Genomic DNA, 18,408 nt, shown 5'->3' with positions numbered 1-18,408 from the left:
TTTTTAAAAACTATCTGTATCCATCTAATAAAATAAATTCTCCAATATTTTCATAAAAATAGTTGTATCATTACATTACCAATTAGGCAGACTAAAACATGTAATATAGCCTATATGGCACTTGTTCTAGATGCAAACAGATGCACATTTCCCAAAATGCAACAATGTTTTGACTAAAGCCTGTGACTCTAATAAATAAATTGATTATATTTAATTTAACAGATTAAATCCTGCTCCATGAAGTTTTTAGTTATCCTAGAGACCTTGGTGGCAACTGAAATCACATACTTTCCTACTATACAGAAAGCGAAAAACAGTAAGTTACCAAATTGACATTGCGTTATTGCATTTAAGACAGGGGTGTCCAAACTCCTGGAGGGCCAGTGTCCTGTGGTTTTAACTCCAACTTGCCTTAACACAACTGCAAGGATGTTTCTAGAAATCCTAGTACAAGGGTGGCCAACCCTGTTCCTGGAGAGCCACCTTCCTGCAGATTTCAGTTGCAACCCATATCAAACACACCTGAACCAATTAATTAGGACCTGAACACTACGTGATAATTATAGGCAGATGTGTTTGATATGGGTTGCAACTGAAATCTGCAGGAAGGAGGCTCTCCAGGAACAGGGTTGGCCACCCCTGGCCTAGTAAGAGCTTGATTAGCTAGCCTAGGTTTGTCTGATTGGGGTTGGAATTAAACTTTGCAGGATACCAGCCCTCCAGGACCGAGTTTGAACATGCCTGATTTAAGACTACCATTAAAGTGAACATTAAGTGGGATTTCAAAGGTTTACCCACGTGACAAAATGAGGATGGCCACTCATCTTTCCCTCTAGCTTCTCCAGGAATGTAAAATCTGTGGCTTCTCCAGGACGCAGACATTCTTCATCCTTTATTTGTGAGACACATTATATGGCAGATGTGACCATTTGTCTTTAATAAAGCTTTAAAGGGATAGTTCACCCAATAAAGTATAGATTCGGTCATTTACTCACCCTCCACTTGTTCCAAAGCAGTTAGAGATTCGTTCTTCTATTAAACACAAAGCTGTACTGAAGAATGTTGGAAAGCAGCAGCCATTGTCTACCCTATATGTTTATTTCTAATATGGTTGTCAATGGCTGCAGGTTTCTAACATTGTTCAGAATATCTTGTTTTGTGTTCAACATTTTGAACCACATGAGTAATGAGTAAACGATGAGGAAAGTTTCATTTTTGGGTCAACTATCCCTTTATTGTGTTTCAGCTTGAATCCGTTTCACTCACCAGTACTGATATGATGCCTCTGTGTTTTTCCTCCACCAGGTCACAGATGATCTTATTGTTGAAATATGGCACGGGTTCCCACTGACATATGTCAACAAGAAGATAGCACACATGGTCAAGCCGATTTATGGCACAAACTATCACTGTCCGAAGATTAAGGAATATTGGTTTCAAATAAATGTTGCATGTACTTCACCTCGATTCCCTCCATCTCGTACTCCTCCTGCTCTGATTTGAGAGTGAGCTGGATGAAAAGTTGCTGAAGCTTTTCATTGCAGAAGTTTATGCAGAACTGTTCAAAACTGAGGTGTAAACAAGGTATTCATACACATGATAACCATTAGTGTAACACAATGAATCACATTCTACATAAAATTTACATAATATATGAGTGTGTATTGTGTATATTTATTACACACATATACATATATATATATATATATATATATATATATATATATATATATATATATATATATATATATATATATATATATATATATATACATATATATATATATATATATATATATATATATTGGAATTAATGTAAAATTACAGTAGGTGTGTTGATTTTAATAGAATATATATATATATATATATATATATATATATATATATATATATATATATATATATATATATATATATATATATATATATATATATATATATATATATATATATATATACACACACACACGCACACACACACACACACACCCACACAGATATATTTATTCAAATAATATTTTAGTTACTGAATATCTTCAGAAATAGAAAAATAATTAATTTAAACATGCAAACTATTGCAAAACAAATACAACTTACAAAATTTCAACAGATGTTTATATATTTTTTTGTTTCTCTTGATTTTTATTTAACATATACATATGTTATATACATTTGGGACCATTGTCTTAAGATATTTTGTCAGATTAGCTCCGGATTTGGCTTCAGTACTGACTAATCTAATGCATAGGCACAAATATAATATCATATATATATTATTGTTTTGCATATACTGTAAAAAGGTGTGCACACATATTATTTAAATACATGTGCTTTAGCGTTGGATGTGATTCATCATGACTAGTCATTTGACAAGACTAAACATAAATCAAAATGTCTATTTAGTACTTTACAAATATTTAATTCACATTCCGACAATTTATTAACATGAAACAGCAATAAGGTCATCAGCATAGTGTTTTTTAACATTAGAGTTGGCCCATTTCTTTGTGTCTAGAGGGCTTGTTCTGACACTGTACTGATGAAAAGGTTATTAATTAATTTTGTTGACATATTAACCCCTTTCAAGAGTATTTTTGAAGGAAACCATTACAATAAATGCATGTGGTGAATGTGTACGGTTACAGTGTTTAAGGTTTACCTGTTCACATCAAACACTTCAAATCCATAAATGTCCAGCAGTCCTATCACTGTCTTTCTGGTTGAATCCTGCATTGGTAATAGATTAATAAACTTATAACTCATTGACTAATTCACACATTTAAATAAACTACAGTAAAAAAACTGAGTATGTAAACCAAGCCTACCTTATTTGCCAAGGATTCGTTTATCTTATTTACAAGCCATGAGAATGTGCGGCCGTAGATGGCTTTGGCTAGTGCGTCCCGGGCATACTTTGCATGTTCAGCAGTGAAAGGGCTTAAAACCTGAAAATAAAAAATACCACATAATCATGCATTTCTGAAATACAGTAATGTTAATAATCATAACAGGGTTTTTATACTCAACTAAAACCCCAAATTAAGCTATTTTTTGTTACTTGAAATACAACAAATGTCAACTAAACTAATATGTATCATACTTAAACTTAATTTCTTTCAGCTTTTTGTCAACAAACTATATAAATTTAAACAAGGGTACATTTACACCACACCTTTTCAGGTAAATTCAAAACATTTTTTATGTTTACGTGAAACTACAAATGTTAAGCAGCTTTGCAACGTGTCATACACAATACATTAAACTACTTAACTGGATTGCAGTGAATGAAATAAATATTACTAACAAGCACATGCAATGTAAATAGGCTAGCATTTAATCACATTGACTAAATTAAAGTAACTATAAGTACTTGTACATATAGACAACGCTACTAAGCCTGTGTTCAGAATCCTGCCTCACCTCTTCAGCTTTGGCTTCAATCTTCCTGTGAGTTAAACCCTCCTGCAACATGTCTGAGGGGATGCCTAATAACTGAGGGAAAAAAGACAAAGCAAGAGGCCAACACTGGCATTACAGCTTTAACGATCAAACTTGTAGTGCATAGCTATTCCAAATCTTAATATAAGCGACAGTCAAACATACTTTAGACAGCCAGTGTATTTCCCCACTGCTGTTCAGTCTGGCATAACCCTGAAAAGTGGCCTCAAAGTGAACATTGCCAAGATGAAGAACACTGGCAATGATCGCAAACAGATGCTGGAACAAAAACAAAATATTAACCAATGATTTCCAGGGTTCAATGCTAAGGTTTTTTTTTTAGAATTATGCTTTATAGGTTTAAATTATAGACAGAAATAACTGATGAACCGGTGTTGTGCCAAGAAACGCACCCCTGTTGTAAAATGTAGCCCCTCTGAAATGTGCATATATTTAAAATTAAATTGATAAAAAAATATAATAATCGAGTTATGACAACTAACTCAGACTGAGGTGACTATCTTCCTTACCTTATAGAAGATATTAGATAAATTTAATTTAAATGCAATACTGATTAGATTAATTAAAGTGAATTGTTTAATGTGTGAATGAGTGTTTATGGATGTTACCCAGCGATAGGTTGCGGCCGGAAGGGCCTCCGCTGCGTAAAACATATGAAGGATATGTTGGCGGTTCATTCCGCTGTGGCAGTCCCAGATTAATAAAGGGAATAAGCCGAAAAGAAAATGAATGAATGAATGTTTAATGTGTGGTTTAGTTGAAAACTACAACAGTTGTATGTTCTTCGTTTGTTCAAAACCCATCAAAATGCCTAATTTTAGAAACAGGCTCATTACATCAGTTTATACTACAGTCAATATTTTTATTTTCATTTATTTGTACACCTAGTTTTATATCGCATTTTACTTCTTGTTTATGCATGATCCATCATATTAGCTTACGTTTGAATCAATTATGGCTATTGACTTGTTTTTTAATATAGACAAAGAATGAAAGTCTATAAAGGGGGTGCAGGGGTGCATTTCTCGGGACAACACTGGGACTGCAGTCAGATCATAAAGCAGACTAATGTTGATCTTCTTTAAAGGTGTCAGTGCTGAAATGGACAAAACAACAGGCCTAATACAAAATATTTTAAGATTAAAATATGAAAAAATTATCAGATAGTAATTCTGGTCAATTTTCCAAACGGATAAACAGCACTCTGTAATATTTTAGCATCCTTCACTTTCATATTCGACATGATTCGACATTAATACAAAGACTCAAATGTGAATAACAAAGATCATCTTACCTCAATGTCTTTTTCACTAAACTCAATGATAGTAAGTGCTTTCTGTACAGTTTTCCAGTCACTCTTGTCATTAATGGAGCTCACTTTGGCACATTCTCCCTGTCAAAAACAACAGAATCAATGTATTTCGGTTATGGCTCTGCTTGTATATCCTTCATTCTTCTTTAATTTCCAAACACATTATTATATCTGCGTTTCTCACCTGAATAAGATAGCGGTAGCTCTGACAGTTTCGCTCCAAACCAAGCCAGCGAAGAAGCTCATCCTCTCCTCCTTCAACTAACTGATAGAAAATATGGAAGTTCCTTTCTCCATGATTTTGGTGAACAACCCTTGACTTCTCCAATAAATAACTTAAGATGTGGCCTCCAACTGCTGCTCCCTGAAAGAAAATAGAAAAAAAATACACAGTTAATGAACGCTTTCTCCTATTCTACAATATTTAAGAATCTGACTTCTACCTGGTGGTCGAATTGTATGTCCATATACTTTCCAAATCGACTCGAGTTGTCATTTTTCAGGGTTTTGGCATTTCCAAAGGCCTGTAGATAGAGTGTTCTTATGCTTCATACTTCATACTTTGAGCATGTGAATTGAGAATATACCAACAGACAAAATTCTGACCTCCAGGACGGGGTTGGAGAGAAGGAGGCGATCTCTGACGTTGTCCAGGAGTCTGGTGCTCGGGCAGCTCACAGCATAAAACTGCAGGACCTTCTTAGAGGCCTCCGTCTTGCCTGCACCACTTTCACCAGAGATGAGGATGAAGTGGTTGCTGGTTTCACTGATCATTGTCCGATAAACATTGTCAGCAAGTGCAAAGCTGACAAGTAAAAAAAAAAAGTAGCATTAAATAAACATCACATCTGAAAACACTGTTAAAATCTGTCAATGTTCATGTAAGCCCTGCTATACAGTCAGTGATATAAAGTAATTACAAATACTCAAACTACTGTTATAGAGTAGTTTTTCCTCAGAAATTGTAATTTACTAAGTAGTTTTAAAATGTATACTTTTATTTTCCCTTAGGTACATTTTTAGAGCAGTATCAGTACTTTTACTCCACTAATTTCCTTCAACCTGCAGTCACTACTTTATTCTTGTCTATGAAGATTAGAAAAATCAGTCCTGTGATTCCTGTCCAATCAAATCGCAGATAGAATGTAAAAATCGCATTATAATGAACTACCTCAAGACATGCAGCAATCTGATTGGAAGCATTAAAAGTGACCAAGAATATACTTTACATGCAATGACCCAAAGACTGTCTGAATGTCACTGATGAGAAGATAACGGATGTTTATTGTATGATGACCGAAATGGCCTTAAACAATAACAAAATGAACTACAGAATGTTACGTTTACACACACATCCACAAATTACATGTAAATGCATTAACCTTTCCCTGCATAAAACTTACAACTCCTGAATACTTTGAAAAGGGCTATTTATTCATACTTTAAGTAATATTTCTAACAGATCATTTTAATCTACTTGCAACACAATTTTGGGCAAGTAATGGTACTTTTACTTGAGTATGACTTTTCAGTATTAATTTCTTTTCATTTCAATTGAATATAGCCAATATATTTTGGTACATTTATACAAAACAGTTTTATTAAACAATTAATAATACAAAGAAAAATAATACATTTATGCAAGAATTTAAAGAAAATTGATACATTTTTCCTGTTCATCAAACTTTTATTTAATTGTAAAAACCATAAAGCTCCATTAAAGTTATTATGAGAATTGAAAACAATATTTAATATTTTACTAATATTTTATTAGTTAGAAAATGTTATGAATAAAAACATCAAAAGAATAAAAATATTTAAAATAGATTTCTTTGGTAGGCGCAATAACCTAGTGGTAAGCACACCGACATTTAGTGCAGTAGCACATCAGGGCATTTTGAATCCCGGTTCGAGGACATTTCCCAACCCTATCCTCCTTTCTCTCTCCAACTTCGCTTACTGTCTCATTATGTCCTATCTAATAAAGACCAAAAATAAATCTGTAAAAAAATAGAACTCTTTTGTACATTATAAATACCTTTACAGTTTTATTTAGCACAATTTAAAGTTGACATAAAGTGCATATATTCAATAAGTAAATAGTTTTCCAATTCCTACATAGTATGTATGTGTCTAATGGTGTGTTAGCAAAAAACAGAAATGTGCGCCCATTTAGAAAATCTCGAACGCAGGTGCTCGATCAAAAACAAACATTTGTATCAAAAGTTTAAAAGAAAATCGGCACACTGCTACTTTAGCTCTCAAAAAGTCTTTATTGTAACATTTAAGACTTTTTGAGAGCTAAAGTGGCAGTGTGCCGATTTTCTTTTGATCCAATGGTGTGTTCACACCAGAATGCGCAAATAAATCATGCTATTCATGCGTAAATAGACCCGTGAACATTTTGAGTTAATTTGCGTGTCAAATTCGCTTAATTCACACATCAAATTCACTTCACAATAGATGCAGATCTGAATCATGGGCAGGGCTAGCTTTGTTGCTAAATGGCTAACATGGATGTTATTGAGATAGTAGCTGTGCTTTATGTGCATAGATTCATTCGGCCCACAAGATACTTTCAGAGGTGTACCCAGCTCTGTGAGACTGGATGACGGAGGCTTTCAGCGGTGCTTAAGACTGAGTCGAGCCCAGTTTGATGAACTGTTCAATTCACTTCAATTCAGTTCAATTCAATTCAATTCAATTCAATTCTTTATTCAAATCTTTATTTCTCTCTTGCTTTTAAAAAGTAGATTGTGTCAAAGCAGCTTCACATAGAAGGTTATAGTAAATTGAAACTGTGTCAGTTAAGTTTAAGTTCAGAGTTTAAGTTCAGTTTAGTTCAGTTCAGTTTGGTTTAATTGTCACTGCTGAACATCCAAACACTGAAAAGCAAATCCATCAAGCAGCTCCACTAGTCCCAAACCAAGCAAGCCAGTTGTCCTCTGGCGGCAATAGGATTTCCCCTCAGGAAACCAATAACAAGCACTACGTCAAAATCTCTTCTCTACAAGAGCAAGCTAATGATTGGTTACCGCTGTGAGAATGTCACGCTGTGAACGCTCAACCCGTATGAATTGCCTCATTTGCACGAATTGCATCGTAGGATGTTTATTCGCATCTTTGCATTGACTTAATATGTAAATCACTTGCGCTTGATGCTTCATCCGTGTCTGGTGTGAACGCAGCATTAGGCAACTTACAAAATTCCCCAAAAATGGATTTATATGCTAAAAGCCCAAAAATTACCCCTAGAATGAAATTCCATATTGACCATATTTGGAAAGGTCTTGAATATTAATGAGCTCTGGTCTGATTTTTAACAGCTGGTGTTACTTCCTGCTCTCTCTCAAACACACACACAGCATGATGTACTCTGAAATAAACGTGTACAAAATAATCGTATTTCATTTGTCAAAAATATGAACAAATTTAGAAGAAATTTAAAAAGTCTTTAGATTTTCGTCATATGGTACTATTATTACACATTTTTTATTTATAACAGTTATATGTCTTTCCTTTGATTATATGAAAACTTACATATGAGGCGGCAGCTCAAAAAAGTTGACTCCCATGTAAATGTCCATTTGTTTCTTGGTATAGATACCCAACTCTTTATATGGATTAACTGACACCAGAAGGGTCCCAATGTAGGTCTAACAGAAAAGAGAAAAACAAGCACATTTAAGAAAAAGTTAGGTCACACTTTATTTTGATGCTCTGTTTGTTGAATTTAGTTACAGTGCATCTACATGCCAACTAATTCTCATTAGATTATAAGTAGACTGTTAGGTTGGAGTTAGGGTTAATGTAAGTTGGCATGTACTTGCAAATTTCCTTATAGTCAGTTAAATGTCTGTTGAAGGAGCAGTATCAGCAGATATTAAGCAGACAGTCTGCTAATACTCAAATGGACCATCAAAATAAAGTCTTCCCAGAAGTGAAAAGCCAGTCTTTTGCCTAAGAAGTGATGAAGTTTATGAATATGTAGTAAATATGATGAATATGATTTTAACTTTTTCTTATGAAAGGATCTGCCAGCATATGTGAACTTTAATTGGTTAAAGATGAACAATAAGTAAATATGACTCCTCAGCAGTTTCGTATGTGAGGTTTTTCAAGGTGCCTTTAAACAAATTCTCCATGCTGAATCATCAGCAAAGTGAGTTTCCATTGCCTGCAAAAAGCCAAATGAGATGTACAGAGAGCATTTTCCTTTAATAGACTTCTTGTGTGCAGTGACCTGTGTTCAGCATGAGAGTCCACATTATTCTCTCCCCCATCTCAATAATGAGAGTAACCGTGATACTGGATATTGCATTGCCGGCCTTTATCATGATCTATTGCACCTACTGGAGAGAGAGGAGGACTCACATATATGAGGTTCTCATTGAACCGTTTTTTCAGGTTGTCCATGAATGCCGTTTCACTGGTGTAGGCGTCTAGAAGGACAAAATCCTGAATCCCCACCCGGTCCCGGGCCGTCAGAGAGCCCTCCATCTCCTGCAGGATCCGCTGACAGCGCTCCTCTAAACTCTGTTAATCACAGACACCAAAAATAACACAAAAGGTGTGGGTCAGGTATTATTAAAAATGGCATTATGTCTTAGTTTTTATGTTGGCAGAAGATTAAACTCCATACTATTGAATAAATACTGAACAGATCGTTCTTTGAATGGCAATTATTGCAAAATAAATATTAATAATAAGCATAACCTACTTTTATTTACTCCAGCTTTATTATATTATCCCAACATTAAGTAACATATCAGTTCGGGTGTGGACTTGAACTAATCCTGTCAACAATATAGCATCAGAGCCCAGTCTTACTTATCTAATCTAAAATGTCTTTCTGTACAGTTCATCAATCAATGCTGAGCATAGCAGGGTCCATCCTGGTTTTCTGACAAACAGGATATTATTTTTGTGTGTTGATAAAATTGTACAGTATGTCCTCTAAAAAGACCCTATATATATAAATGGTATGTCTTTTTGTATATTTTGCAGAGTCCACCCTGTTGGCCATTGTCCACAGGTGGCTGAGGATTTCTATTAGGCCAGCAGGATATTCATCTGATATTGCAATATTTTACTTTTTTTGTTATAAATATTGTGATATGATTACAGTTTTACAAAAAAATGTTTGAATAGCACTATTTGACAGTTTTCTGGGTAGCTTTTTTTACATTGATTTGTCTCATTTTTAGTCCAAATATATAAAAATTCTTAGATTAAGCAAAAATAATTTTTTGTTTTCAACTTCAAAAGAGTTCATTCATTCATTTTCCTTCAGCTTAGTCCCTTATTTATCAGGGGTTGGGCACAGTGGAACGAACCACAAACTTATTAAATAAGAATTAAGTTAAAATGAAGTTTCTTTTTCGTCTTAAAACAAGCAAAATTATCTGCCAGTGAAGTAAAATAATTTTGTTTTCACTTTTTTTTCCACAAGAAAAAAACATTTTAAGTAAGGTAAGGTAAATTTACTTTCAATTAAGCTCTGAAATGAAATTAATATTTATCTACCTAAATTAAGTTTTATCTACCTTTTTGTGGTGAAAAGTGCACTCTAATATGATCAAATATATGATTTTTGGAACAGGAAACTATAAAAAAATGATGACTATTTTACAGGCTTTATTAGGTTAGCTCTATGACTTTTAAAACACAATGAGTTATTTATTAGATTTATTAGCAATATACAAATTTGTGAAATGTTTCAACATGGAAATAACTTTTAATGTAACTGCAGAGTACTTTTAATGCAGTTTCTAATTGTAAGTTACTGCATAAACATCCTTAGCATCACTATTATTTTAACACATTTACACAGTTCGTATTATGGTTTGGGATATACTTAAAGACTAATTTAAAACTACACCTGCATGATATTTTACAGAAACAAACTACTTGTTTGGTTTTCTTGTATTACAGATCTGTCTTCATTATTTATCTAATAAATGTATTTAATAATAAAAAGTGAGAAAAGAAAAGTCCAGTAGCAGCCCTTACCTTCAGTGCAGTGAATGTTTAGTCTCTGTGTAGTGATGTGGGAACTGTGTGTGTGATCTTAACCGGTTTTGTAACGAGCATCAGCGATTATTTCAAGTATGACAGGAAACAATGTCATATCACACTCACCACTTCCACCATGGGAAGTCATTAATAAAAAGTTTGCTAAGGAAGCGGGGGTCTGCGTGTATGTCAAGAAACATCTGTCTGAAACAGAAATCGTTATGGATTTATTGCCTTGCATCCTGAACAGCGCAGGTTTGTCCTATCTTGGTTCCGTTAAACTTGAGGGCAAAACTATTTCTGTCCCAGATTACACAGTTTCTCTCTGTTCCCATCATGGGATGGATTTTGGGCCAAGGTCAGTCACGGACATACACAAACTCCCAATAAATGAACTATTTCTGTCTGATGCTACTGATGCTTGATTTACCTCAGGTGGAACACACACATTCTCTCTCCCTCACACACACACACAAATCACTACCTGAAAACATCTTAAACCACAAGACACACACAATGAATTACATCCGTTTTCATTCTGGAAACTGTCAACTTGTGATTCTTTCAGCAGTTCTTGACTACATTACTTAGAGGGGTAGTTTTGGATTTGTTTGTATGTGTTTATCTCAAAAATAGATGACTATTGACATATGAATCACCAAGAACCATGAATTCAGCTGAAAATCCTCTTCTAAATCTTCTTTTAAAAGTCATCTAAATCTTCAGTGACCTGAGGGTGAGTAAACTAACTGTACATTTCCTTTTTTGGATGAACTATCACTGTCAACCCAATAAATTAACTGTACACCTCAAAAGTGAAAGTGAAGAGACCAGGAAATGTTTTAAAAGACAAAGCTGGCATCACACACGAGTCCTGTCTATCAGCTGGCAAAGAGTACTCAGACTAGAGCCAAGATGAGAAGCCAAGCCTCCGGCAGTCTGTCAGCGTTCCTCTCTCATTACACACAGCTTGTCATGTAGTGCATCTATTTAAAAGACCATCATGATCTTAGATTTAAACTCACGGTTGGAAACTCTTCATTCTCGATTCAGATCTCCATTTGAAAGACTTTTTTTTACTTTAACATTAGTAGATTGTACAATCTGAATATTTAAATATTGATAAGTTTCCCATTATAATGGTTCCCTTTAGACCTTTTGGTGACTATATGCAACTCTTCAACTAAATATCAACTAACGCTCATTAGAATATTTGTAAACATTTAGGTTATGTTTGGGAATAAAGTGTCATACTTGCAAAGCTATACATAGTGACTTGTATTCAGTAGATTATAAAGGGGACCAACAAAATAAGTAGATATTCAGCAGTCTAAAGACTCTATTTTAACGATCTAAGCACATAGTCTAAGGCACACAGTGCAGATGTACATCTGGCATGTCCCAATCCACTTTTGCTATTTTAAAGACAGAAAAATTGTCCTTATTCTGGTCTTGGCCTCCTTCATTGGCGTGGATTTGTAAAATGGTGGTTGGTTGTTTTAGACTCATTCCAATCCATATTTAATTTTGTAATTTTATTATAAGTTTTTTATAAAGTTTGTATTATAAGACAGGGTTGTCTCTGTTTTTAAATATTTAGGTCTAATTTTAGATTCTCAATTAACATTCCAAAAGCATGCCAAGAAGGTTATTAAAATTGTTCAATTTAATCTGGCCAACTTCAGGCATATACGACCTTACTAGACTAATGAAGCAGCAAAACTTTTTATGCACTCCATGATTTTTTCTCATATTACACATTGTCTTACTAGTTGGTCACATGCTATAAAACCGTTTTAAAATCTGTTGAATCACTTTATAAACAGGCACTGAATGTATTTGATCAAAAGTCTATTAGGTATCATCATTGTAATATAATACAAAAACATTATTTATTATTAAATAATCTATTATTAAGATTGGGTAAAGTTGAGCTAACCAATATTTTTCAGCTGTAATTACATACCTGATCAGGTATGAATCAAAAAACAAAAAGGTCATTTAATTTAGATTTCCATTTTGGTGTCACTGTTACATTTCCGAGTGACATTACAGCTAATTTTGAAGGAAAGTCTATCTGACTGACTGACCATCATCTGAGAGGCCATTCTATTGTCCCAAAACTCCAGTATGTCACAGGATCCCAGTTCTCAGCTCACAGTATGGCTTAAGACTTCATAAAGAGCTAGAGCTCACTGTAGGCCACTAGCATAGTTTTGTTACTGCCATGACAAATATTTTACATTAAATGTCAAAATCCAAATTTTCCCTCTTCAACGTTTTTCTTCCATTTCTTTTTCATTTTTAACATTTGGTTTTCCCTATGCAAGTTTTAAGATTTTTGTGGAAAAATGTAAATGACTTTTTGTAGAGTCACATGCAATTCTAAAATGTATATAAGATAAACAGAGGTACTTATGCTATAAATAATATACAAATGAAATTATATTAGTTATAACTGAAAAATTGTGCATACAATTCACATACTTTAAAATTATTATTATTATATTTTTTTTATTTGGTTCAGTTTATGTAGGCTATTATTACATATTCAAAAATCAATCAGGTACAGTGATCTGTTTTTTTCTGTCTATATGAATCACAAATAAATATGAAGCCAAATATTTAGCAAAACTAATAAGTAACCAAAATTCTACATATTTTATACACATATAATCTGCTTTTTCATCAAACAAATACAATAAAATGTACAACTACATATGAATTACCTCAGTATCCATTGCTTTTTTTCCCAGAAGAAATGACTCCCTGTTCTCCTAGTATTAGTCCTTAGCAATTCAAAGAGCTTTCAGAGTGAAGTTTGGCCTGACATGACGGAAACTCAGACATGTGATCCACTTCACATTCGGTTCTAATCAATTCTGCTCTCTTTTTCCCTATCGCACATCTTTTTTTACCTTGTTAGCGTTCTCAGGAAATTATTTCAGTTTAAGCGGCTCTAATAAACTCAGCCCGTGGTCTGCTCCAAGATGCTGAATGATTCATGCAGGGGCAGCAAGAGAAGATCTCATTCAGCGCCTCTCCTTAGCGGCCGCTGCCCCACCATGTGTAACACAAGGCTGTGGAAACCTGAGCTCGCACCCTATACTCCCTCCCCTCCTACCTGACTTCTTCTGCACAAAATTACATTGATGGAGTCTCGTTACTGATCTTTGATTAGATGGATCCCTTTCTGCTAACTACTACCCACTCACCAAAACGTGGCCCGTGGCTCCTTGCCCGTTTGGTTTCAAATTGGCTCATTTTTTAAGTTTACAAAATGATGGCGGTGTAATGGTAGGGTGGTCAGTTGAGACGAAACCCGAGTTAGTGGATGTTTACCTTATTACTGTAAATGTATGCTTAAGTACTGGCCTCTCTCAGGTAATGTATGGCTCAGTTGCCCTACTTCACTTTTCAGCCTCTTGTCTTGAGATATTTGTTTCCATTATTAATCAGGTGACTGTAAATTATAATGTGTATAATCAGTGAACGTCTTGGCATATAAATACGATTCAGGTTTAAAGCTGCACAATATATTGTTTCAGCATCAATATATGAAATTAGCATACAGATAAAGGCAAAAATATTAGCCCCTTTGTGAAATCATAATTATTTTTCTAATAAATTAAAATAATTTTTATTGGATTTAGGAAATTTTCACAGTATTTTAACTATTATATTTGTTCTTCAAGACAATTCATTTGGCTGGAATAAAAGCAGTCTTTAGTTTAAAAAAAAAATAAATAAATGTCTGACTTTGCAGTATAGTACAGCCCTATAGGCCAGTTTGACAACAAACCTTTGTTTGTAGTCGAAAAGCAGACAAACTGTCACCGGCCACTTTATTAGGTACACCTGTCCAAGTACTTGTTAACACAATTACAAGGCAGCAACTTAATGCATTTAGGCATGTAGACATGGCAAAGACGATCTGCTGCAGTTCAAACAAAGCATCCGATTGGAGAAGAAAGATGATTTAAGTGACTTTGAACATGGCATGGTTGTTGGTGCCAGACAGGCTGGTCTGAGTATTTCATAAACTGATGACCTACTGGGATTTTCACGCACATCCATTTCTAGGGTTTACAGAGAATGGTCTGAAAAAAAGGAAATATCCAGTAACTGGCAGTTCTGTGAGTGCAAATGCCTTGTTGATGACAGAGGTCAGAGGAGAATGGCCAGACTGGTTTGAGCTGACAAAGCCAACAGTAACTCAAATAACCCCTTGTTACAACCGAGGTGTGCAGAAGAGCATCTCTGAACACACAATACCTCAAACCTTGAGGCAGATGGGCTACAGCAGCAGAAGACCACACCGCGGTGCCAATTCTGTCAGCTAGGAACAGGAAACTAAGGCTACAATTCGCACAGGCTCACCAAAATTGGACCATAAAATACTGGAAAACCACTGCCTGGTGTGATGAGTCTCAATTTTTGCTGCGACATTCGGATCCTATCAACAACATTAAAGCATGGATCTATCCTGCCTTGTATCAACGGTTCAGGCTGGTGGTGGTTGGGGATATTTTCTTAACACACTTTGGGCCCATTAGGACCAATTGAGCATCGTGTTAGTGCCACAGCCTACCTGAGCATTGTTGCTAACCATGTCCATCCCTTTATGACCACAGTGTACCCATCTTCTGTTGGCTATTTAAAGCAGGATAACTCACCATGTCATAAAGCGCGAATCATCTCAGACTGATTTCCTGAACATGACAATGAGTTCACTGTACTCAAATGGCCCCCACAGTGACCAGAACTCAATCCAATAAAGCACTTTTGGGATGTGGTGGAACGGGAAAATCCCTTCATGGACGTGCAGCCGACAAACCTGCAGCAACTGCGTGATGCAATCATGTCAGTATGGATCAAAATCAAATATTTCCAGTACCTTATTGAACCTATGCCAAGACGGATTTAAGACAGATCTGAAGGCAAATGGGGTCCAACCTGGTACTAAGTGAGCGTATAGCCCACCAAGCAAAAAAAAAAAAAAAAAAAAGGTGACCTGTACTGTCTACATCAGTCCTCACTAAAGCTTGTAAAATGGTTTGAAAGATTAAGACATGATTAAAATGATAAGCACTTGTATTTGATTGCTGCAAGCGAATTTGTTGTTTAATTTGTTTTACAATCGGACAGATATGGAGTTTTGTGGACTTTATTACAGTGAATGTATTACGACATAAACAATACTGATTTCATTCAACTGGTGGGAAAGTCATTGTTATGACAATATTATTTATAAGAACTTGAGAACCTAATTTCACACGAGACACGCTTTTTCAGAATTGCGCGATGACGCAAAAAATCAAATGAAAAGTTAGCCTAATAATGATTATACCCATCAGACTTTCTACAAACGTGTGATGTTTACCATAAACCAAGCAAAACCATATTTACTTACGAAGTGTCATCATCTATGCTTCCCTGCTCTTTGTACCAAATTAACAAGATAACTCAAGTAGCTTAAGTTTCCTTTTATCTATTTGACACATCTTGTGTCATTGGTCAGACCAAATGATTGTCCCGCCCCCAAACTCACGTCATTGGTTCAACTAATTTTACTGCGTTTGGAAGATTTGAAGCAAATATTTAGTCAGTTGTTAGTTCCGATTTTTACTTAGAATTGTCAAATAATTTCAAAGAGACAACAATAAAAGGTAAAGTAACCATTCTACAATGTCTATTCGACTAATAGTTTACCCACACGAAAATAAAACTATAATAATTTATAGTAAATATGCCATACTAACGTTAGTGGTTTTGGACTAAAGTGTATGTGTATATCTGTGTGTTATACTTTATATATTATAGTGGGCCTATTGACAACTTTTTTATTAATGAATGGCATTGCATATTGTAGAATTAACTATAGTGAACAGATAAACTGTAGTATACTTTAGTTTTTACTACATTAAACTGTCTGTGGTGTAGTATAAAATACCCCATTGTTTGAAAATCACTACAGTATTGGGTAATTTGTTTATATTACTGTAGCAGTTCTATTGCTTCACAGCAACTATAGAATTACCACAAAAAGATTAATTACATTACTTTTACTAAAGTATGGTTCACTTCAAATAACTATAGTATTTTATGCCTTGCAATTAACAAATCAACCAGGCACACAGGTGAATTATGGGATGGATGTAAAATGATTTATGGAATTCATAAATCGAAAATTCCACAGGAGCACAAGATGGCCATATTAATATTTATAACACTAGTTAGTGTCTTCAACCACCTTTGACCTAATTGATAGGTTTGTTGTTACTGTACTGAAACCGATGCTTTCTTGTAACTAAACACAACCCTCTTTAAATACAAAGAGATTAAAATGACCATGATGGTAGCTGCCAAAGATCATATTCCCTGCACAACATTAGAAAAAGCACATATGTGGGAAGTTTAAACATATGTGCACCACACAGTAATACAATTTCTATATATCATTGAATTTAGGTTAAGGTCAAAAGTCCATTGCCAAGAAATAAGCTCTCTGGCTACATACGATACAGTGAATAGTTGTTAAGTAGGACTTACCTTAGAGTTCAGGCAGTACATGTTTTAATGAAAATAAAACAAAATACGAGTCCAGTTGGGTTTGTTGCAGTTGAGAGTCTCGTGAGGGAATGGAGTAGTGCCAGTGGTGCAGAGAGCAGTGGTGTACTGTATGTGTTCTGGTGGCCAGTGGAAGAGAAAAAAAGGTCCAGGAAGAGTTGAAGTGGGACACTGCTTATTATGGCTGCATCACCTGGATTTATGGACATCCCGCTATGAAACATGCCCTGCATGGGCTGTCGTAGTGTCCTATTTTTCTTTGCTTTTTTCTTTTTTATAATGTGAGACTGGCCTCGTTCCCAAATGCTCAAGGCGGACTACACAGTGTTGTGATCTAAATATACATTTCAATTTTTTTTTTTTGTGCAAAATTTGATGTAGTTAAAAAACAGTATTGAACTGTCAATTAAAATCTATTTATGGAAATGCTAATGAGGTTGTGCATGAAAAAGACAGTATTTGAGGGTTGTGTTTTATAACATGTTTCACTAAACTTCTATCTTTCCACAAATACATTTTAAATTCTCTTTAAACTCTCTTTTTTTATCAAAATAGCATTTTACCTACAGGTGAGTGCATGGAATTACAGGTCGTATGCCCAATTTGACAAAGTACAGTAAATACATTTATTAATTGTGTTTATATAGTTATGTAATTGTTTTAGTACGTCAAGATGATCACAATGTCAACCTAGTTGCAGCTGTATGCAGCTGTGATATGTTTAACAACAACAAAAAAAGGATTTTAAAGAACAAACTGCATATTACTTCATAGAGCTGTCCATTCAACTGGCTTCTTTCCTGATGCTTTTAGTAACATATTCGCTTTAGAAAAGTGCCTACATCCAGAAAAGCCTAAATGTACAGAGTACGGTGATGGATGTGAAGTCTCAAGAACATGATGACGTTTCTGGGGGAGAAACAGAAATGAGAAAAAAGTTAATCTCTAAATGTGTATACTTTTATATTAGTTAAAATGAGTAAATTCTTGATAAATACAGTGCTCAGCATATATAAGTACACTCCTCACAAATCTCTCTTTTAAATTCATAT

At 34.7% G+C, this 18,408-nt stretch overlaps 1 protein-coding gene across 19 annotated transcripts in view; it reads right to left on the bottom strand.

Annotated features, from left to right (window-relative positions):
* myo1hb (myosin IHb) overlaps nucleotides 1–18,408 on the bottom strand; it is a 93,122-nt gene that overhangs the window by 13,651 nt on the left and 61,063 nt on the right. For 13 of the 19 annotated variants that reach the window (XM_087253614.1, XM_087253611.1, XM_087253616.1 and 10 more), the window contains one exon: nucleotides 17,959–18,265. In XM_087253614.1, the coding sequence (XP_087109740.1) occupies nucleotides 18,125–18,265 (141 nt within the window). In that variant the 3' untranslated portion in view covers nucleotides 17,959–18,124. Of the gene's footprint in view, nucleotides 1–798; nucleotides 891–1,266; nucleotides 1,348–1,462; nucleotides 1,569–2,659; nucleotides 2,728–2,825; nucleotides 2,946–3,420; nucleotides 3,493–3,603; nucleotides 3,718–4,753; nucleotides 4,853–4,955; nucleotides 5,136–5,214; nucleotides 5,296–5,377; nucleotides 5,577–8,311; nucleotides 8,428–9,145; nucleotides 9,308–10,783; nucleotides 10,878–13,515; nucleotides 13,925–16,199; nucleotides 16,330–17,338; nucleotides 17,607–17,958; nucleotides 18,266–18,408 lie in introns of those variants that run through there. The other 6 variants (XM_087253608.1, XM_087253621.1, XM_087253604.1 and 3 more) reach the window with 5 other exon arrangements.

This window comes from Danio rerio, chromosome 5 (assembly GCF_052040795.2).
Source record: "Danio rerio strain M-AB ecotype USA chromosome 5, GRCz13ab, whole genome shotgun sequence".
NCBI lineage: Eukaryota > Metazoa > Chordata > Actinopteri > Cypriniformes > Danionidae > Danio > Danio rerio.
This window is presented reverse-complemented; position numbering and strand designations above follow the sequence as displayed.